The sequence below is a fragment of the Armigeres subalbatus genome, chromosome 3 (genome assembly GCF_024139115.2).
Source record: "Armigeres subalbatus isolate Guangzhou_Male chromosome 3, GZ_Asu_2, whole genome shotgun sequence".
Taxonomy (NCBI): Eukaryota; Metazoa; Arthropoda; class Insecta; order Diptera; family Culicidae; genus Armigeres; species Armigeres subalbatus.
In genome coordinates, this window is record NC_085141.1 from 391,218,788 (window position 1) to 391,236,365 (window position 17,578).

Below are 17,578 nucleotides of genomic sequence, written 5' to 3' on the forward strand. Positions count from 1 at the left end.
TGTCATTTGGTCGAAAACGACATACAGCCTACAGCATATAAAGGGACATTCGGCCGAATAAGTTGTTGATAAAATTGATAAAGAATAAACAACTTATAATTAAAATAACATTACATTTTAAAGCATATCACAATACCCAAGTTGTCATTAGTTGAGTCCTCGCAGTTTTAAGCATTAATGTGGCAAAATAAACCGTAATGATTGTATAAAATTTCTAGATGGCATGATACCTAATTCGAGGTTTTCAATTTAGCTGTCAATATCATTTCGCGGTTGTTACACAGTTTTCCTTATCTTCGCATCCCCATTGCAACATTGACGAAATCATTTTTTTAACCCTTCTCTACGCTAGCTGAAGCTTCTTCTTCTTCATTGGCATTACATCCTCCACTGGGACATTGCCGCCTCGCAGCTTAGTGTTCATTAAGCACTTCCACAGTTATTAACTGCGAGGTTTCAAAGCCAGGTTACCGTTTCTGCATTCGTATATCATGAGGCTAACACGATGATACTTTTATGCCCAGGGAAGTCGAGACAATTTCCAATCCGAAAGTTGCCTAGACCGGCACCGAGAATCGAACCCAGCCACCCTCAGCATGGTCTTGCTTTGTTAGGCTGACCATACGTACCGTATTTAACGGGACAGTCCCGTTTTTTAGACCTAATTATGCTGTCCCGTCGTAATCTAAAAAATCCTCAATTTGTCCCGTATTTTTATCGATTCTTCCAAAGAGCTCCAAAATATTATTCAAACAAATACATTATTTTAGGCAATTAATGTTCATTTTCGATTATTATTTTTGAATCTTCCGAAGTAGGAAATTAATTTTATTGTTCTTGTCAATAAAATCAATAGACAAGATTCCCAAGGTGTGAGGCTATTTTAAGCATCATTTAAATCAATTTCGATAAAAAAAAAACGTGAATAGATAAGATTTAACATCTGGCTGGTTGTTACGGAGATCCTGAAATATTTTCCGCGCCAAATCCGCGCTGACTGAAATCAAATCCGCGGCATTTCCGCGTGACATGAAGTCCATTTCGCGCCAAATCCGCGCGACCCAGAACTAAATTTTAAGCAAATACACGTGAAATATCAATTTTGGTTACCATAATCTACTAAACGTCTTCTCTTCGAGATCGTTTTTTAATATTCCCGATTTTAAATATGATTAAAAGCTTCAATTTTGCACTTGTTTGTACCAAATTTAAAAAAGGACTAAGAAAATCTCAGTTAATATAACAACCCCCACCGACCATCTAAGTTTTCACCACTAGAAATGCTGAAGCTAAGAAAACAAGAACTAAACAACCTAAACTATTTCAATACGCACCGCTTTTTAAATGAGATGATGATTTTGACATTTTTTGTTCCGTTATTCTCAGTGGAATTCGGCACAAAGATGCAGATCATAATTGATGAATAGATAAACTTGGCCAATAACAAAAAATAACAAATAACAAAAAATCTTCTAAGGTAAAAAGTTATGCAACTTTGTTGTAATTATAAAATTGCGTAGAGCTTCGAATATTCCCGAGAATATCTGTCGAAAGTTCCCCATGGAACTTATGCGGAAATTCATTCTGGAATTTTGTTATAAATTGAATTGATAATAATTTGATGAAAATTCAAGTAAATTATTCAAAAACAACCTGCGGAAAATCTTTAAATACTACTTGCGGACATCCCTTCATTAATTCCTGTGGAAAACGGTTTGGAAATTCATGCAGAAATTGACTGCGGGTGACTTGCTGCGTAAAAACTTCCGAAAAACCTTTCGTCAAATTCAAGGTCCATTTTTTAAGGTTTTTTTTACAGATATTCCTGTGATTACCGCTAACAAAATGTTTGAGAAAATCGCAACGTGAATTCTTGCCGAATTTTCTCTGGGAATCTGGGAAGAAATCTTCCCGAAATACATTCGGAGTTTCCTTCATGAATTCCTGTGGAAATCGGTTTGGAAATTTCTGAAGACTTCCTCTGGTGAATGCCGGTGAACAACATTCCAAGAATTCTTTCGTAAATTTAAGGCAACATTAAATAAATTGCTGCGGTCATTTACGCAGAAATTCCCCCATTTTTTTTTATAATTTAACAGATTCTAAATGCTGCAGAAATCCTCTTTAGGCTGTAGACATTTATTTATTAAATTCATAGAATCCTTGTTAAAATTTCTTAGGAGCTTTCGAAATTTTTCTTTGTATATTCCTGTAAATCATCGGAGTTATCCGAAAACATTGCAAAAATACTCATGAAATTACCGCATTTTTACAGGAATACCTTCTGAAGATCTCCTTTTAATATTTGAACAAATTTCTGCTGAAGCATTTACCGTTTTGACTCAAATTCCGAATGTGACTCATATTCCAAACACTCGTTTCAAAAAAGCCATTTTGGCTTTTTTCGTGTGTCTTCATCCAAAGGAGCTTGAGTTCGTTTGTAATCCTTATGCTCAGTTTGGAAAACCGATGAAAATTATACTGTTAGGGCGCTAAAACGCCAGTATTCGGAATATGAGTCATGTTCGGGATTTGATTCAAAACGCTAACGAAAATGAAGCTCATCTAGATAGACCATAAAACTAATTTTCAAATAAACTGCCGGAGAATCCTGAGATCTAGCATTTTATTTATTAAATTTGTAGCCGCGCATCTTACCGCACGGCTAAGGAGGGCTAGCTGAAGCACCATTTTTTTTTTGTTGGGGCGTAGAACCATTGCGTCCATTGAGTTATACTTTTGTGGTATACCCCTGATTACTCTTAACTATGTATTCGCATCTTGTAGGTTGATCACCATTTGTCAAGTAAACATCCTAAGACGCGTCTTTTCCCAGTCCGGTATAATTGAGTTAACAAAACCCACTGCCTTTCCAGGATTTGCAGTTCTAATATCTCCTGGTTGCATAAAGCCACTATTTAGAAATTTAGATCTACACTTGTACAATGCATCACAACTGCAAAGCAGATGTTTCGAGGTTTCACGTTCCATGTTACAGAAACGACAGATATCATTCTGAATCTGGCCAATATTTTTCAAGTCCGGTTATTAGGCCAGTGAAGGTGCAAAGAACTCTCTTGCTGAGCTCCAAGAGCTTTTCGGTTACTTTAACATTGGGAATTATAAATCTCTTTGGTTGAGCACACTTTTCGGCAACCAACCAGTTGGTCATCAACCTTTGTGCTTCCCAGGATTTCAATTCCATTTTTATAATACAGTATGATATACAGCAGAAAGGTTCTGGGCCAATAAACTGTGTGTTTGAACCTCGTTTTGCAAGCTCGTCTGCCTTTTCATTACCTTCAATGCCACAGTGTCCTGGAACCCAGTACAGATTTACGGAGTTCTTTTGGCACACTTTTCGCAATGAAAGAATGCAGTCCCAGACAAGTTTTGATGTTCATTTAAAGCTACTCAATGCTTTGAGTGCCACTTGACTATCTGTGAAGATGCAAATATTTCCATATCTATATTTTCGCTCCGCTTGGAACACCGTTGGATAGTTTCCCATTGCCACTGAGATCGATATCCCAGGGCCAAAGATTCCTGCTCCCGTTTTTGTTCCTATTTCTGAGCCATCTGTGTAGAATTTTATGGAACCTTCCCGAACAGTGGGACCTCCGACTTCCCAGTCCATACGTGATGGCTCACGTATGTTATAAGGACTGTCATAGTTCTCCACAGGTTTCATCCAGTCTCCACTCATATTCATCACTGGCCTATATTGAAAATTTTGAATAACTTCAATCGTTTAAGTTTATGCATATTCTTTTCCGCTTCTAACTGCAAAAATCCATACAATGGTAGCAGATTTAGAATTGCATCTAACGAAGTGCTACAGTGCTACGCATCGCTCTCGTTATAGCAATGGACACTAACCTTTGCAGTTTTGTCAGCTTCTTCTGTGCAGTAGCCTCTTTTGTTTTTGGCCACCATACAAGAGCAGCATATGTCAGTTTTGGACCAATAATGGAAGTATAAATCCACTTTATCATTTTTGGTCTTAAGCTCCATTTTCTTCCAAATGTTTTAGAGCATATCCAGAAGGCACTAGTTGCCTTTCCGATCGCACACTCAATATGAGCATTCCAGTTTAGATTAGAATCCAGAATGACTCCCAGGTATTCTAGGTATTCTAGTGAATGGTACAATTACAATTTTTGACGGATTAAAGCTAAGGCCTTCCTGAATACACCACGATTGGGTAAAATTTAGAGCCCATTGCATTCTTTCAGAAATGATATTGTCGAATTTCCCCCTCACTATGATTACAATATCTTCAGCAAAGCCTACAACCTCGAAACCTTTTTCTTCTTAGCTTCCTAGAAGATCGTCTAAGAACAACTAAGGACCACATTAGAGGTGAGAGGACCCCTCCTTGAGGGCAACCTTTTGTCGCCCATACTGTAAGAGACAAACTTCCCAGCTCTGAAGAGATTTCTCTTTTTTCAAGCATGGTGTGAATCCATTTGATAATGCTCGTGTAGAAGTTTCTTTTCTTCATGGCACGATCCATTGACGAATAAGAAGCGTTATCGAAAGCTCCTTCAATGTCCAAGAAAGAACAAAGTGCTATTTCTTTTGCCGAAAGCGCTTTTTCCACTTTTTTTTTTTTTTTTTTTACCAGTTCGTTTATTTATTTGGCTCAATTGTTTAATTAAAAACTCTACGGAGCCGAAAACATGACAAATAATTTGAACAAATTATTCTGAAGAAGTTTCAGATGCATTTCTGCGAGAAGTCTTCTTTGGTGGGGATCGGTCTGTCGATCCTACCGTAACTAAGCGATCCCGTCGCTGACTCGTCGACTGCGCTTGCTGCTTTTTCATCTCCTCTTCCCTTTTCATTTTGTTGTAGTAATCCGTGTAGCCCATTATCCCCTTCTTCACAAACCAGACTCGATCTGTATTGTTTTTGAATTCCATTGTTTCCGCTAGCTTCTCACGCTCCACCATCGAATTGGGAATTTCAAATGTTTGCGTTCGTTCAGTTGGATCGGTGTCCAGTTCAACCACATCTTCCTCGGCCACTTCAACTACGTTGTTCCGCATTGCTTCCGCTGTTGTTTGTCCGAATCCAATAACGACACCGGAGTATGTTTTCCGTTGTCCGTCTTGCACATTCATTGCCTTCTTTCCAGCTTTCCTTTGTGGACACGTATCCTTCCGATGACCTTCCGTTCGACACAAAAAGCATTTGTCTCGTAAATCTTGATAGAACACGTTTCCTTTCCAATTTGATATTTCCAACGATGATGGAATTTCACTTTTCACATCGATGTACACGCCTCTCACGCCTGTGTACATGTGGTCCAGACCTAAGTTTGGCGGGAATTTCTCCCGAACCACACGATCCACTTCCCCATACTCCGCAAGACACTGTTTCAGTTCGTTATCTGGCAACTCCGGTGGCAAGTCAAACACTCGGACGTATCGAACATTGCTGCCGGCAATCGTCATCTTCACTTCCACTGACAGCCCGCTGGTGTAATGGAATTTTCGAGGTTCCATATTCTTCTTCAGTGACTCTTGCATTGCTTGCAACGAAACAAATTTCACAAACAGCGAACGATCCATAGCTGTTTTATAGACTGTTTCCATTGAAGATACATCGGAGTCCAATTGTCTCACAAACCCGGCAATCTCTACCCATGTTGGTCGGGGAGCGGTATGTGGAAAACGAAATTGGACGGTGTTGACGATCATTTCGCACATTTTGATTGCCCACGGTGAAGAGAAGCGTACGAGCGAGAACCGATAGATAATGCGAAAGGCAACGCTGCCTGGTACCTACAGTGCCTGTATTTAACACAATCCAACAGCAAACTGGTAGACGTCCGCGCGCGACGAGAGCAAAACAGCAACTGAGCTTTTTCCACTTTAGATACCAATGTATGAAGAGCCGTAATTGTTGACTTACCAGACTGGTAAGCAAACTGAAACTTAGACAGTGGATGTTTAATCATGTAATTTGAGTTTATTTAAGGTTCAAATGTCATACATCAAATCGACTTCTTTTTCTTGCTGTTCGCTTCTTTTTCTTTGCGGAGAGCCTACTCATTTGCTCAGATCTGATTTTGAACAAAGTACACAAACATTTCAAAAGGTATCAAACTCTATATATTTCCACAAAATATTAACGTCCTTTTCAATACCTGTACAGCGCATAGATTATGGCGATATGCATAAACAACCTCAAAAATGCATCTGAGATTGATTTGATGTGCATCCTTCTCCTAATTACAAAATTTTCTACATGCATTTTACATGAATGTAAAATTATGATGCAGTTGACTACCTTCTCAAATGTTCGTCAAGATTCAATGGATTGTTTACATGACCATATGATCGGTCTTCTCTCTGTTTACATGAAAAGTGATGCCGTTTTAGCAGCACTACATTATCAACACTTGAATTATGAAAAAATAAATAACCTGCGTTGCTTATGAATGCCTGCGTTTTCACAGTTCTAGCTCACATCCAATATTTAGTGTCAATGTACAGCATGAAAAGCAACATTTTCATAGATTATTGCATGATGTTTACGTGCATATTCGAGAAAACAAGCATAATATATAGAACAAATCAACACGCAACACTGAACGATGATCTTCGAGTATCTGCAAAGTATAGAAGACCGTGAGAATAAATCTAAGATTTCCCTGCGTGAAAACATATTTTTTCAACTTTGCAATAATTTCTGCAAAAAGCAGTTTTTACAAATAATATTACGAAATTCATCCAGATGAAGCATCCCACGTATGTATTGATGTTACCACTATATGTTGATGTAGTTTTAACACGAGAATGCTTCCCCGATTCAGCTGGGGAATGCATTTTCTCCTCGGTGGGCGGATTTTTTCCTGGGGGTGGTACAAGCACGTGGCTGGTTTTCTTGTCAATGACTGGATGTAGGTAATTTGGGCCTTAATCACTCAACACATTTTCCATAATTTTCAACAGAACTGAACAGAACTGTGCCTGAATGATTTAGGATGCGTCTTATCTCGCTTTCCTACTTTTGGTATGAAGATAACTTTTACTTTCCTCCATGATGATAGAATATAATTGAATCTTGGACTTGCCTTGAAAATCTCAATTAACGGCGGAATCAGCACTGATGCTCCGTTTTGAAGCATTGTTGGAATTATTCCGTCCGGTCCGGTAGATTTATAAGGCTCAAAAGATCTCACTGCATTCTCTACCCTGGCTTAAGCACCATACAATGTTACACAACTTTATGGTTTCATTGGTCTGCTTAATTATTTGTCAAAATTTTGGAAGTATTGAAAACAATCATGTAACTATTGATTAACAATTACAATTTTTGTACGTTTTTCTCTATATTTGGCTATCGTAAAAATCTTTTGTTCTAAATTCTTTATCCAAAGTGAAATATTTGAAAAAAGTCGTGGGAAGGAAAGAATTATGCCAAGCGTACTATTTTTAATATGCATGTTTAACATGTGGCTAGCATTCATACATAGAGATGTCTCAGATCGGGATTCCGTTCCAGTCAGGCTGAACCAACGATTTTCCGCATACCGCTAGTTCAAGGAAAGTCAATTCAAATTGTTGCCTTACAACTGAAAAAAACTGCATGTGAACAAGGCAAATCCAACTATTTTTCATTATACCAGGCAAATGCTTGCATTTAAGGCCCATGAAAAGTTGAGCGATGAAAAGAGCTTTCTGAATGATTTGTCGTTCGCGGTTTGTCGTCTGTCTCTTTCCGTCCTTCGAAAAATTGTGATTGTGGTAGTGCAACACCGACAAACACTCATTCAAAAATACGGATTTATGTAGTGGTTTGATGCCAATCTTTATTCCCCCAGAACTAAGAAGGCAGAACTAAGACATCTAGTACTACTATTTCTTTTCTTGTACAGGGCAAATGTGCACATATCGAAATATTCAATACAATAAGTACATTGTAACCTTGATGGTTATAACTTTCACTTCTAACACATTAGAATTGGCCTTGAACGGTTGCGATCACATTGTTTTCTTTCCAAACTAAAAATAGCAAGCATAGACTACGTATATGAGCTCTATTGTTTCCCCTGGTTCATCCAAATTATAGGCAGACATACACGTTAGGATCAGAGTTGCCCACGTGCCATCCCATCAGAACGAGCCATCGACCGGCCCATCGATCGATGCAACGTAAAAGTGATGACCCAGGGAATTATCCAGCTGAGGTGGCAACGCGCGCAAAGCCAAGCGAACGACAACGGATCGGACGACATCGATGCAGACTTTGACCGGGACCGTTTTGCTGAGTTGATAGATTTAGTTAATAAAAGGTTTAGCGGTAGGAAAATTCAATCAGTTTCGAGTGAGAAGTGAATGATACTTATTGTAACTTATAATTAGTGGAATAAAATTATTTTTTTATTGAACTCTGATCCTTCAGAGCATTTCTTACATATTGTGATGTCAAGGTTGCACTGCACGTTTTCAATAAAGTGAATATGAGTGAACAGGAAGATTTTTATGGGTTCGACAGCCCTCCTCCGTCAGGCGCTGCGATTTATTACAAGTATGTGTACGTAATTTTTTTCATCGAATTTTAACACCGGACGATACGAAAAAGTTTTCGTGGCCAAATATATCCCCCTATGCAAAATTTGAGCTACATCGGACATGATTTAGGGGTGTTCAAAATTAATCAAAACTTTTTTTTTCTCATAAGGGGGAATTTTTTTTGTTTTTTGATGCCAAAGGACTCAAAATGCATGAAACTTTGAGAATTAATTTTTTGGCAAAAAAGTCGACTGTTTTGGGACTTCGAAAAAAAAATTCTTATGCCGAAAACAATTTGTCATCGAATTTAAAAACCGGACGTTACGCAAACATTTCCTAGGCTCTAAAATATGCCCCTATGCAAAGTTTAAACTCCATTGGCCATGATTTAGGGGTGCTCAAAATTTTGAATTTGTTGTAAATAAGTCCCAAAACACTCGATTTTTTATCAAAAAATCATTCTCAAAGTTTGAGTCTTTTGGCATAAAAAAAAACAAAAAAATATTTCCCCCTTATGAGAAAAAAAAATAGTTTTGATTAATTTTGAGCTCCCCTAAATCATGTCCGATTTAGCTCAAATTTTGCATAGGGGTCTACGAAAACGTTTTCGTATCGTCCGGTGTTAAAATTCGATAAAAAAAATTTCATCATCTGAAAAAAATGTCCCAAAAGTCCCAAAAATGTTCTAAGAGAAAAAATAGATTTCTTTCGAATAATTTTTTTTTTTTGAATTGGCATCAGATCTTGACGTTTCATGCATTCTTAAGTCATTTGGCACCAAAACAAAAATTCGATTTTCGAATTTTCCTTTGGTCCCTAGTATACATTGCCACGAAATAGCATTTTGTTTTCTAAACTTGATGCATGCGCAAATGTTGTTAAATTTAATAGTTATAAACTGCGTTTTATTCCCTGTCGAATGTAATTTGTCGAATCAACACTCATTACTTTACTTTCAGGTACAAGCTGCCATATGGAAACCAGCTTAACGAAACTTTGCCAAAAAGTACGTGGAAAAGCAGCGTTGCACCAGGACCCTGGCGATTTAAATAAAATTGACCCGGAGCTCACATGTACGTTTGACGATGTACCATTCATGTTGAATAATGTGGCGACCGAGGACGGCAGAATCATGATTTTCTCAACGGTAACAAATTTGAAACGATTGCAAAAAGCAAGTATTATATTTTAAGACAGTACTTTTTCGTCCGCTCCTGCGGGATTTAAACAAATTCTCACTATCCACGGATCGATAGGGAACAGTAGCCATCGAAAATTCCTGCTTTTTGTTCATATGCTGCTATCGAACAAATAGGAAAAAGTATATACGAAAGCGTTGAAATTATTGAAGCGAACAGCTGCGGACTCCGGGGTCAATTGGAACCAGCAATAATTTTGACCGATTTCGAAGCATGTGTTCCCAGATTCCAGCCAATATGGATGCTTTTTTCATTTGGCAATGAATATGTGGAAATAAAAATCAAAAATTGGGATTACGTACTGCTTACAGAAGGGAAACCAAAATCAAATTGGCTTTCAAGCAGGTAGAGTCTATAGCATTCTTGCCACCGCAAGATGTTGCTGAAGGCCTCTACGAAATTCGTTCAGCTGTTCCTACAAAACTGAAACCTTTTTTCGATTATGTTGAAATACTTCATTTTTTTGGGTTAGGTGAGAATTTTTAAGATTTTTACAAAATAGAGAATTGTAGTCTAGAACTAACAAGTAACTGCTCAATAAAGAAGAAGCATTGAGAAACGCAATCAGTGCAAAAGAACACCTTAGTTTGTTTGACCATATTCAAGCATTAGCTCTAATATTAAGAGACAAATTATTTCCAGATAGACGATTATCTGATGTGTGTAACAACTGTGAAAGTCATATTGATTGTACTATTTTCGTCGTTATAAACTTTTCTTAATTAGCTAATCTTATATCTAGTACTGTAATCCAGGGGAACATTGATCATTTTTTTTAATTGTTTTGTAAATATTTCCCCCGCAATTGAAATCATAGATTTTTTCATATTTTTAAAACGAGTACTGCTACATGTAGAACGTATAAGGTTGTTGTTCTTGATCATTTTATAATTTTAAACTTATTTTAAAAATGTTTTTTGTCGAGTTTTTTGATTTTTCAATTTTACCCCAGTTTGATCAATCATTTATCTATAGAGAAAACGTATGCAAACGCCTTAAGGTAGGCAATTATAATTGGAATCTCTTACGACGAAAAAGCGATGTGCATCGATTGTTTCGAGAAGGATATCATCACCGCTAGTGGAATTAGGGGGAATGACGGCTTTGGCAGGTTTTGTTCTATTATTGGCAGGGGGTTTTTATGACTGACTAGGCTCAAATTTGGCCTAAACATTCTTTGCATATCAAAGAATATTGTGGCCAAATTTCATAAAATTTGGTCGACAAAAACCCCCTGCCAATAACAGAACAAAACCTGCCAAAGCCGTCTTTCCCCCTATCTGGGTTTTCAACAATATATATCAAATTTTTGAAACAAAAACTATGGATTAACCAAGAAAATAAGATTACTTATCACATAAATATAGGTACGAGCTTATTTTTTTTTGCTGTTATACTTGTTTTGAGTGCTTTCTTGGCAGCTTGCTGTGAGTTCAAAAGTTGATGTTGATTTTATTTTTCAAATTTTGGCGAAAAATAAATGCAAATTCACCCGAAGGTTATATCATTCAGCAGCAAATTTAGTCAAGATAAAGATGCCTAACTCATAACAGGAAATAATATTTTATTCATTTCTTGTTAATGGTGAAACTGATCCATGTTACCCCGCCGATCAATGTTCCCCCGGATTACGGTACTGTAAAAAGTAACATGTAAAATATGAATCACCTATTTATTGACAACATTGTAAATAATTCATAGCTACAACAAGCTTTGTAAATATTGTAAATAATTCATTGTAATGAATGGTTTTGTGAATATTGTAGATAGCATTGTTAATATTGTGAGTAGTCTATAATTATAATGAAGTTTGAAAAAATAATAAAAAGCATTGTAAATATCTCATATCTACAAAAAGCTTTGTAAATAGTCCATAATTCTAATAAAGTTTGTTAATATTGTAAACTAGCAGATGTGACGAACTTTGTTTCGTCTTAAATTGATTTATTCTCTGCTTAGTTCTCGAGTTGTGTTGAAATTTCTGTTTCATTTGTATGGGAGCCCCCCTTTCCAAAGAAGGGAGGGGCCTCGAACCATTTTAAGAACCTTCCCCGGTCCCAAAAACCTCTGCATACAAATTTTCACGCTGATCGGTTCAGTAGTTTCAGAGTCTATAAGGTTCAGACAGACAGAAATTCATTTTTATGTATATAGAAGAAGAAGAAGAAGAAGAAGATAGAAGATAGATAGACGAATTTCGCGCCAACCCTTATATGGGGCTGGCAGCACCATCTCAGAATCGAATGAAACTTGGAGGGCATAAAAATATGGTATTTCTAAGCCACTCTGCATACTAAATTTTTCAAAAATTGTCAAGAGTAACATTTGATGAGGGCCTATTTTTTTCATAGATTTTTTTTAAATCGATTTGACTCTAAAATTACAAGACCTACAAAAAAGTGTTGTATGGCGGACTGTCGTGAAATTCCCAGATGTTTTTTGGAAAAATATCCAAAAAATAAGAAACTGATTTCTACACTGAAAAAAAAATAGTTTTAAAAATTAAAATCGATAAAAACCTCATCTCAGAAATCGATAATTTTTTTTTTGCGGATAGGTATTTTAATTATCTAACTTTTCTGGAAATAATGTTCCTGTGACATAATTAAGGAAAAAAAGTTTTTCTAACAAAAACTTTTTCCATGTCCATATTGAGTGAAAATTTATCAGCGTGTTTTATGCCTACAGTGCCTCAATTATAGGTTCAGCAGCCTATAATCAACCTACGACACATTTTGGACGTATGACAATTTGCTTAGGAAGCAATTTAGCATAATCTATCATTAATGTGGACCAACATTTGAAAAGGGCGTATATTTTCCTAGATTTCTTATATCAATGTTACACACAAATGACCAGATTTACAAAATTCTGAGATGAGGTTATTTTGTAATATCGATTTTGATTTTTAAAACTAATTTTTTTTCAGTGTAGAAATCGTTTTTTTTATTTTTTGGACATTTTTCCAAAAAACTTCTGGGAATTTCACGACAGTCCGCCATACAACATTTTTTGTAGGTCTTGTAATTTTAGAGTTACATCGATTTAAAAAAAATCCATGAAAAAAAATTAGGCCCTCATCAAATGTTACTCTTGACAATTTTTGAAAAACTAAGTATGCAGAGTGGCTTAGAAATACCATATCTTTATGCCTTGCAAGTTTCATTCGATTCTGAGATGGTGCTGCCAACCGCTGGTCGAGTTGGCGCGAAATTCGTCAATAGTATCGTAAATAAGTATACTTGAAATTGAGAAAAGTTTGAATTTAAGATGGAAATAAATTTTGCAAACATAAATTTACATCAATTTGAAATTCTATTGGACGACGTCAACTTAATCAGAAGAATTCGGTAATGAAAAGTATTATTTATTTAGAAATTACGGATAGACCATTCATTAATTTATTTGCTTTACATCTAAACAGATAACACTGAATCAACAATTTGACACCACAATACAAGGCTCGAGGTCGCATCTCTCCATCCTCGAATGCGCCCCACGCTCTCCAAGGCGTTTTGGACCTGGTCTGCCCACCTCGCTCACTGCGCTCCACGCCGTCTCGTACCTGCCAGATCGGTTGGAAACAACCATCTTTGCAGGGTGGCTGTCCGGCATTCTTGCAACAAGCCCTGCCCGTCGTACCCTTCCAGCTTTAACTACCTTCTGGATACTGCGTTCGCCGTATTGCTGGGCAAGCTCGTGATTTATTCTTTGCCGTCTTCTTGCACACCGCCATAGATGGTCCTAAGCACTCGTCTCTCGCTCCTCCTCGAGCATTTTTCATGTTTCATGAACAATGCTCGATGAACTTATCCGCGAAATGTACATTCCACGAATTGATTTTTCGGGAAAAGTCACATTCCGCGGAATGGTTTTCCGCACATTGTCATACAACCTCACGACCTTTTTCAGTAATTGCAAGGACCGTAAGCTAGAAGAGTTTTTTTTTATTTAAAGCAAGGATATGCTTATCTGAAGTTCGAACAAAATTTGCCTATCTCAACCTTTTTATCTAACCTTTGTATAGAATAGACAATAATGAAACAAGAGGTAAATTTGTCATCGTAAATCATATAGCAACAGAGATAACAAAATACAACGTTGTATATTTAGATGATATCCGTGTTCAAAATGTGACATGAATTCGGAATTCCAGTGCCAATTGCTGGTTTTGTCAAGGGGGCTGATTTGCTGATTTGCACAAGATACTTGTGCAACTACGTCCTCAGTTAAAAAAAAAACCTGCAACAGCATTGGATTATCTACCGCGCTGTTTCATCAATTGCTCAATATCCGCTAAACCAAGCACCAGTGTTGGAAGAATTAAATCCACATTTTAATTAATAAGAACAAACACGACTAAGGCTGCCTATGACCAATGAGAAAGAGGAGAAAGTTATCATCGCGTTTTTTTTTCTAAATTATTACCTACTTGACGAAATTGGATTTAGGTATCATCGTGAGAACTCTTACGTTAAAAACCAATAGAGTGATTCAAATTTTGGGCAAATCTTTCAGTTCTAAATTTCCTCTATTGTCAAACGAAACACATTTTAAATCACATTAAACATCCCAACTGTTAAATTGCCTATGCACACGTCAGTTTTAAAAAGTATACGAATTGATGTTTCGAAATAATCATTTATGCAAAACATCGTTTCGCGTGGTTGTTCTGTAATAATAAACAAACAGGCAGTCAATGGTATGATTTTCCGCAAAATTTCCCTTTTTGTGACCTTTGAACTCAATGTGAATGTTAGTACATACCAGAGTTGTGATGTTACGGTTATTGAACGTACTTTTACAGAAGTTACCACTTGCAAATGCGATATTATTTTTCAATTTTGAAGCACACTGATTCATGCTCTCGATAATAGGAAAACCTTACAATTCCTGTACAAATTTCTAGGTGAATGATTTTAGTGACTTGTCATAAGACGAGTTTGTACAATCCCATTGAATTCCACCACTAAATTGTATCTTGACAGATACGTATTTCAACCTCAACAGTAACGCCGTCTTCAGTGTCTTGTACTTGACTCGACTTAAGTCGTACAAGACACTGAAGACGGCCTTACTGTTGAGGTCGAAATACGTATCTGTCAAGATACAATTAAGTGGTGGAGTTCAATGGGATTGTACAAACTCGTCTTATGACAAGTGAAGACATTCCACTAAAAAGCTCAAAATAATTTTCTTAACGATTTTAGTGAGTTTTCACAAGCTGCATAAGTTTTGACAATTTTTATTTTCCCCAACACTGCCAAATGCGTACAAAGGTATCATTTTATTAGTTTACGACTTCGCCAAATTCCAAACCGAAAAAAAACGCTACGGTTTGAATCATATCCTCGTTCATTCAAGACAGATAATGTGACATCGGTGATGGCATCATGATGAGCCAATATTGCACCTCTATAAAATAAGCTATTGTCTTTTAACAGGGCTCAGTGGGAGTTCGATTGTCAGTTCAAAGCTAAGTTGCGAACAGCAAAGATGAGCATAAGCTTTAAGAAAGTTTTATTACTGGCATGCCTGATTGGCTGCGTGGTATCCGATATTACCGTTGACAACAAAGCAGTGCTCGCGCTGAAGAAACGATCGGATGTGGTTGCTTTTTCGCTGAATTGGTGTGACGTGTTTTACCAGGAAGATTTTCCAAGAAACGTGGACTGCAATGGGAAGCCTGAGTTAGTATGGGATTATTTCCCGTCATGCTGCAACGGAGCATACAATTGCAGAAACGGCGCGATATTGGATATCTATCTTTGTGCCCCTGGATACGTGTATGATACTACGGCGGAAATCTGTTTGGAGTTCTCAGAGGATTCATGTCCTTATCTAAATGGAGGAGCAGGAGGGGGAGATGATGATACAACCATCGACGATTCTACTACGGAGGCTCAAGAAATCATCAGCTGTTACACTGTAGTAAATGGTTTGATCCCGCATCCATCAGATTGTACAAAATACGTGGAGTGTATCAATGGAGATCCTAACGTTCGTGACTGTCTGGAAGGATACGTCTACTATGCACCGTTTTATGTGTGTCTTCCTGGCACGAAAGAGACCTGCAAGATCTACACACTTGAAGATCTACCGCTGTAATCTAGTTTATCTTTATTTTTGAACAGACATTTCCTGCAATAAAATCGTTAATCTTATCATAAACCATTAACTGATACTGAAAGACTCACTTGAAGACCAGATAATTTCGCACGTTGTATCAATTCATCGAAAACAGATGACAAACAAATCAAGCTAATTTCTGCAACTCAATTAACCTAACGAGTCCTCCCGTCCAATAATAAACATCATCTGCAAGGTCCAGTCTCGGTCATAGCGGCCATGTTTCGATTTGACATCGATTAAATAATTTACCACCTTATCAAAGCATCGGAGTGCTTGTTGTTGAATTTATCTACCACTAATTCCATCTCTACATGGTCGGAGCCCTGATCCCCAACAACGAATACGGACTGCGGGAATAGCCCACATCGGGACGATATCAATTCGTTGAGCAGATTTCCGTCTCCCGCCATCCATTTATAGCCCGCTCACCAACGTTTTGGGGTTGTTGATAAATTTTTAATGATAAATGCTACCGTTATTATTATAATCAACACAATAAGCCATAGATTGTCCCACACAGCTAGATACCAGACCTCCATCAGCTGGTTTTCCCCCCATCATCCGCTCGTTCAGCGTGAATAACAGCACAACCGAACCGGTCTGCTCGCTTCACTATGGTGACAAATCGAAGCGAGACATCATCATAAGCTTCCGTTGGGCGATAACGTTCACCTTTATGTTTACATCTGCTGGTCATGTTGGAAACCGATCGATGCTAGCTGATACAGACGTGGAGATATGGATTAAACAGATGAAAGCAGCGTGTTTAGATGGGATTTTTTCATTAATGAAATAAAAATTTCTTGCATTTATAGAATTTAACCAATGCACCAACTCGTTTAGTTCAATGCTATATTTGCGTCACAACTTTATAACGCAATGGCCGATCATGTTCCAATTCAAAAGGCTTTGCTTCCCGTCGAAAGCAACAGAGAGAAAGTCGGTTGTAAATTTATAGATGACAGACATTTGCTCAGTTCATAGAACTGAATGGATGCCGTATTATGCGCAACCATGCGTCTCCATTAGGGCTATTGAAATTTAGAAAATGCCAACTCCCATAGCATGTTTTAATAATTTAGAAATCCTGGCAGAATTTCAAGTAGTTTCTATTTTTTTTTTCAAGTAGTTCTAAATTTCCTACAATTTCTAAGTTGTGATGCATTCAAATGTAACACTCGGACCTTCGTATTTGGTATCTATATAAACATTACCAGCGAATAGTTCATTCATTTTGTGTTCACTTAGCGGATTTACTGATAGTTTAAATATGAGATAAATAGATAGATCGGTGCAATTGGCCTTAACTTAGCAGTGACAAATGAACTCAAAATTAATATACAAATTTTCATATTAACATAAATTGTCTTTGCGTCACTCCTAAATCGCCACGAAATTGCGTGCAATTCCGCCAAGATTCCTAATCTATCTATTTCATTTATTAGTTTGAGTCTTCAAAAAAGTTAAAAATTGCGCGGATCTTAGATTAGTCGAGTCAAGTACGAGACACTGAAGACGACCTTACTGTTGAGGTCAACATACGTATCTGTTAAGGTACAATTAAGTGGTGGAATTAAATGGGATTGTACAAACTCGTCTTATGACAAGTTAATCTTAGATCCAAACTCATTTTTCGACATATCAAAATCAAACAAGTGGTACACATCATTAAAACGTTGACAAGGAATAAACTCACGTGTGCGCCACGGAAAGTGACGAAGT

At 37.2% G+C, this 17,578-nt stretch overlaps 1 protein-coding gene across 1 annotated transcript; it reads left to right on the top strand.

The window, feature by feature from the left end:
• The first annotated feature begins 15,179 nt into the window (after positions 1-15,179).
• On the top strand, positions 15,180-15,918 carry LOC134223898 (uncharacterized). Its single transcript, XM_062703125.1, has one exon. It carries the CDS (start codon positions 15,221-15,223, stop codon positions 15,830-15,832), a length of 612 nt encoding a protein of 203 aa, XP_062559109.1. The 5' UTR covers positions 15,180-15,220; the 3' UTR covers positions 15,833-15,918.
• Positions 15,919-17,578: the final 1,660 nt, after the last annotated feature.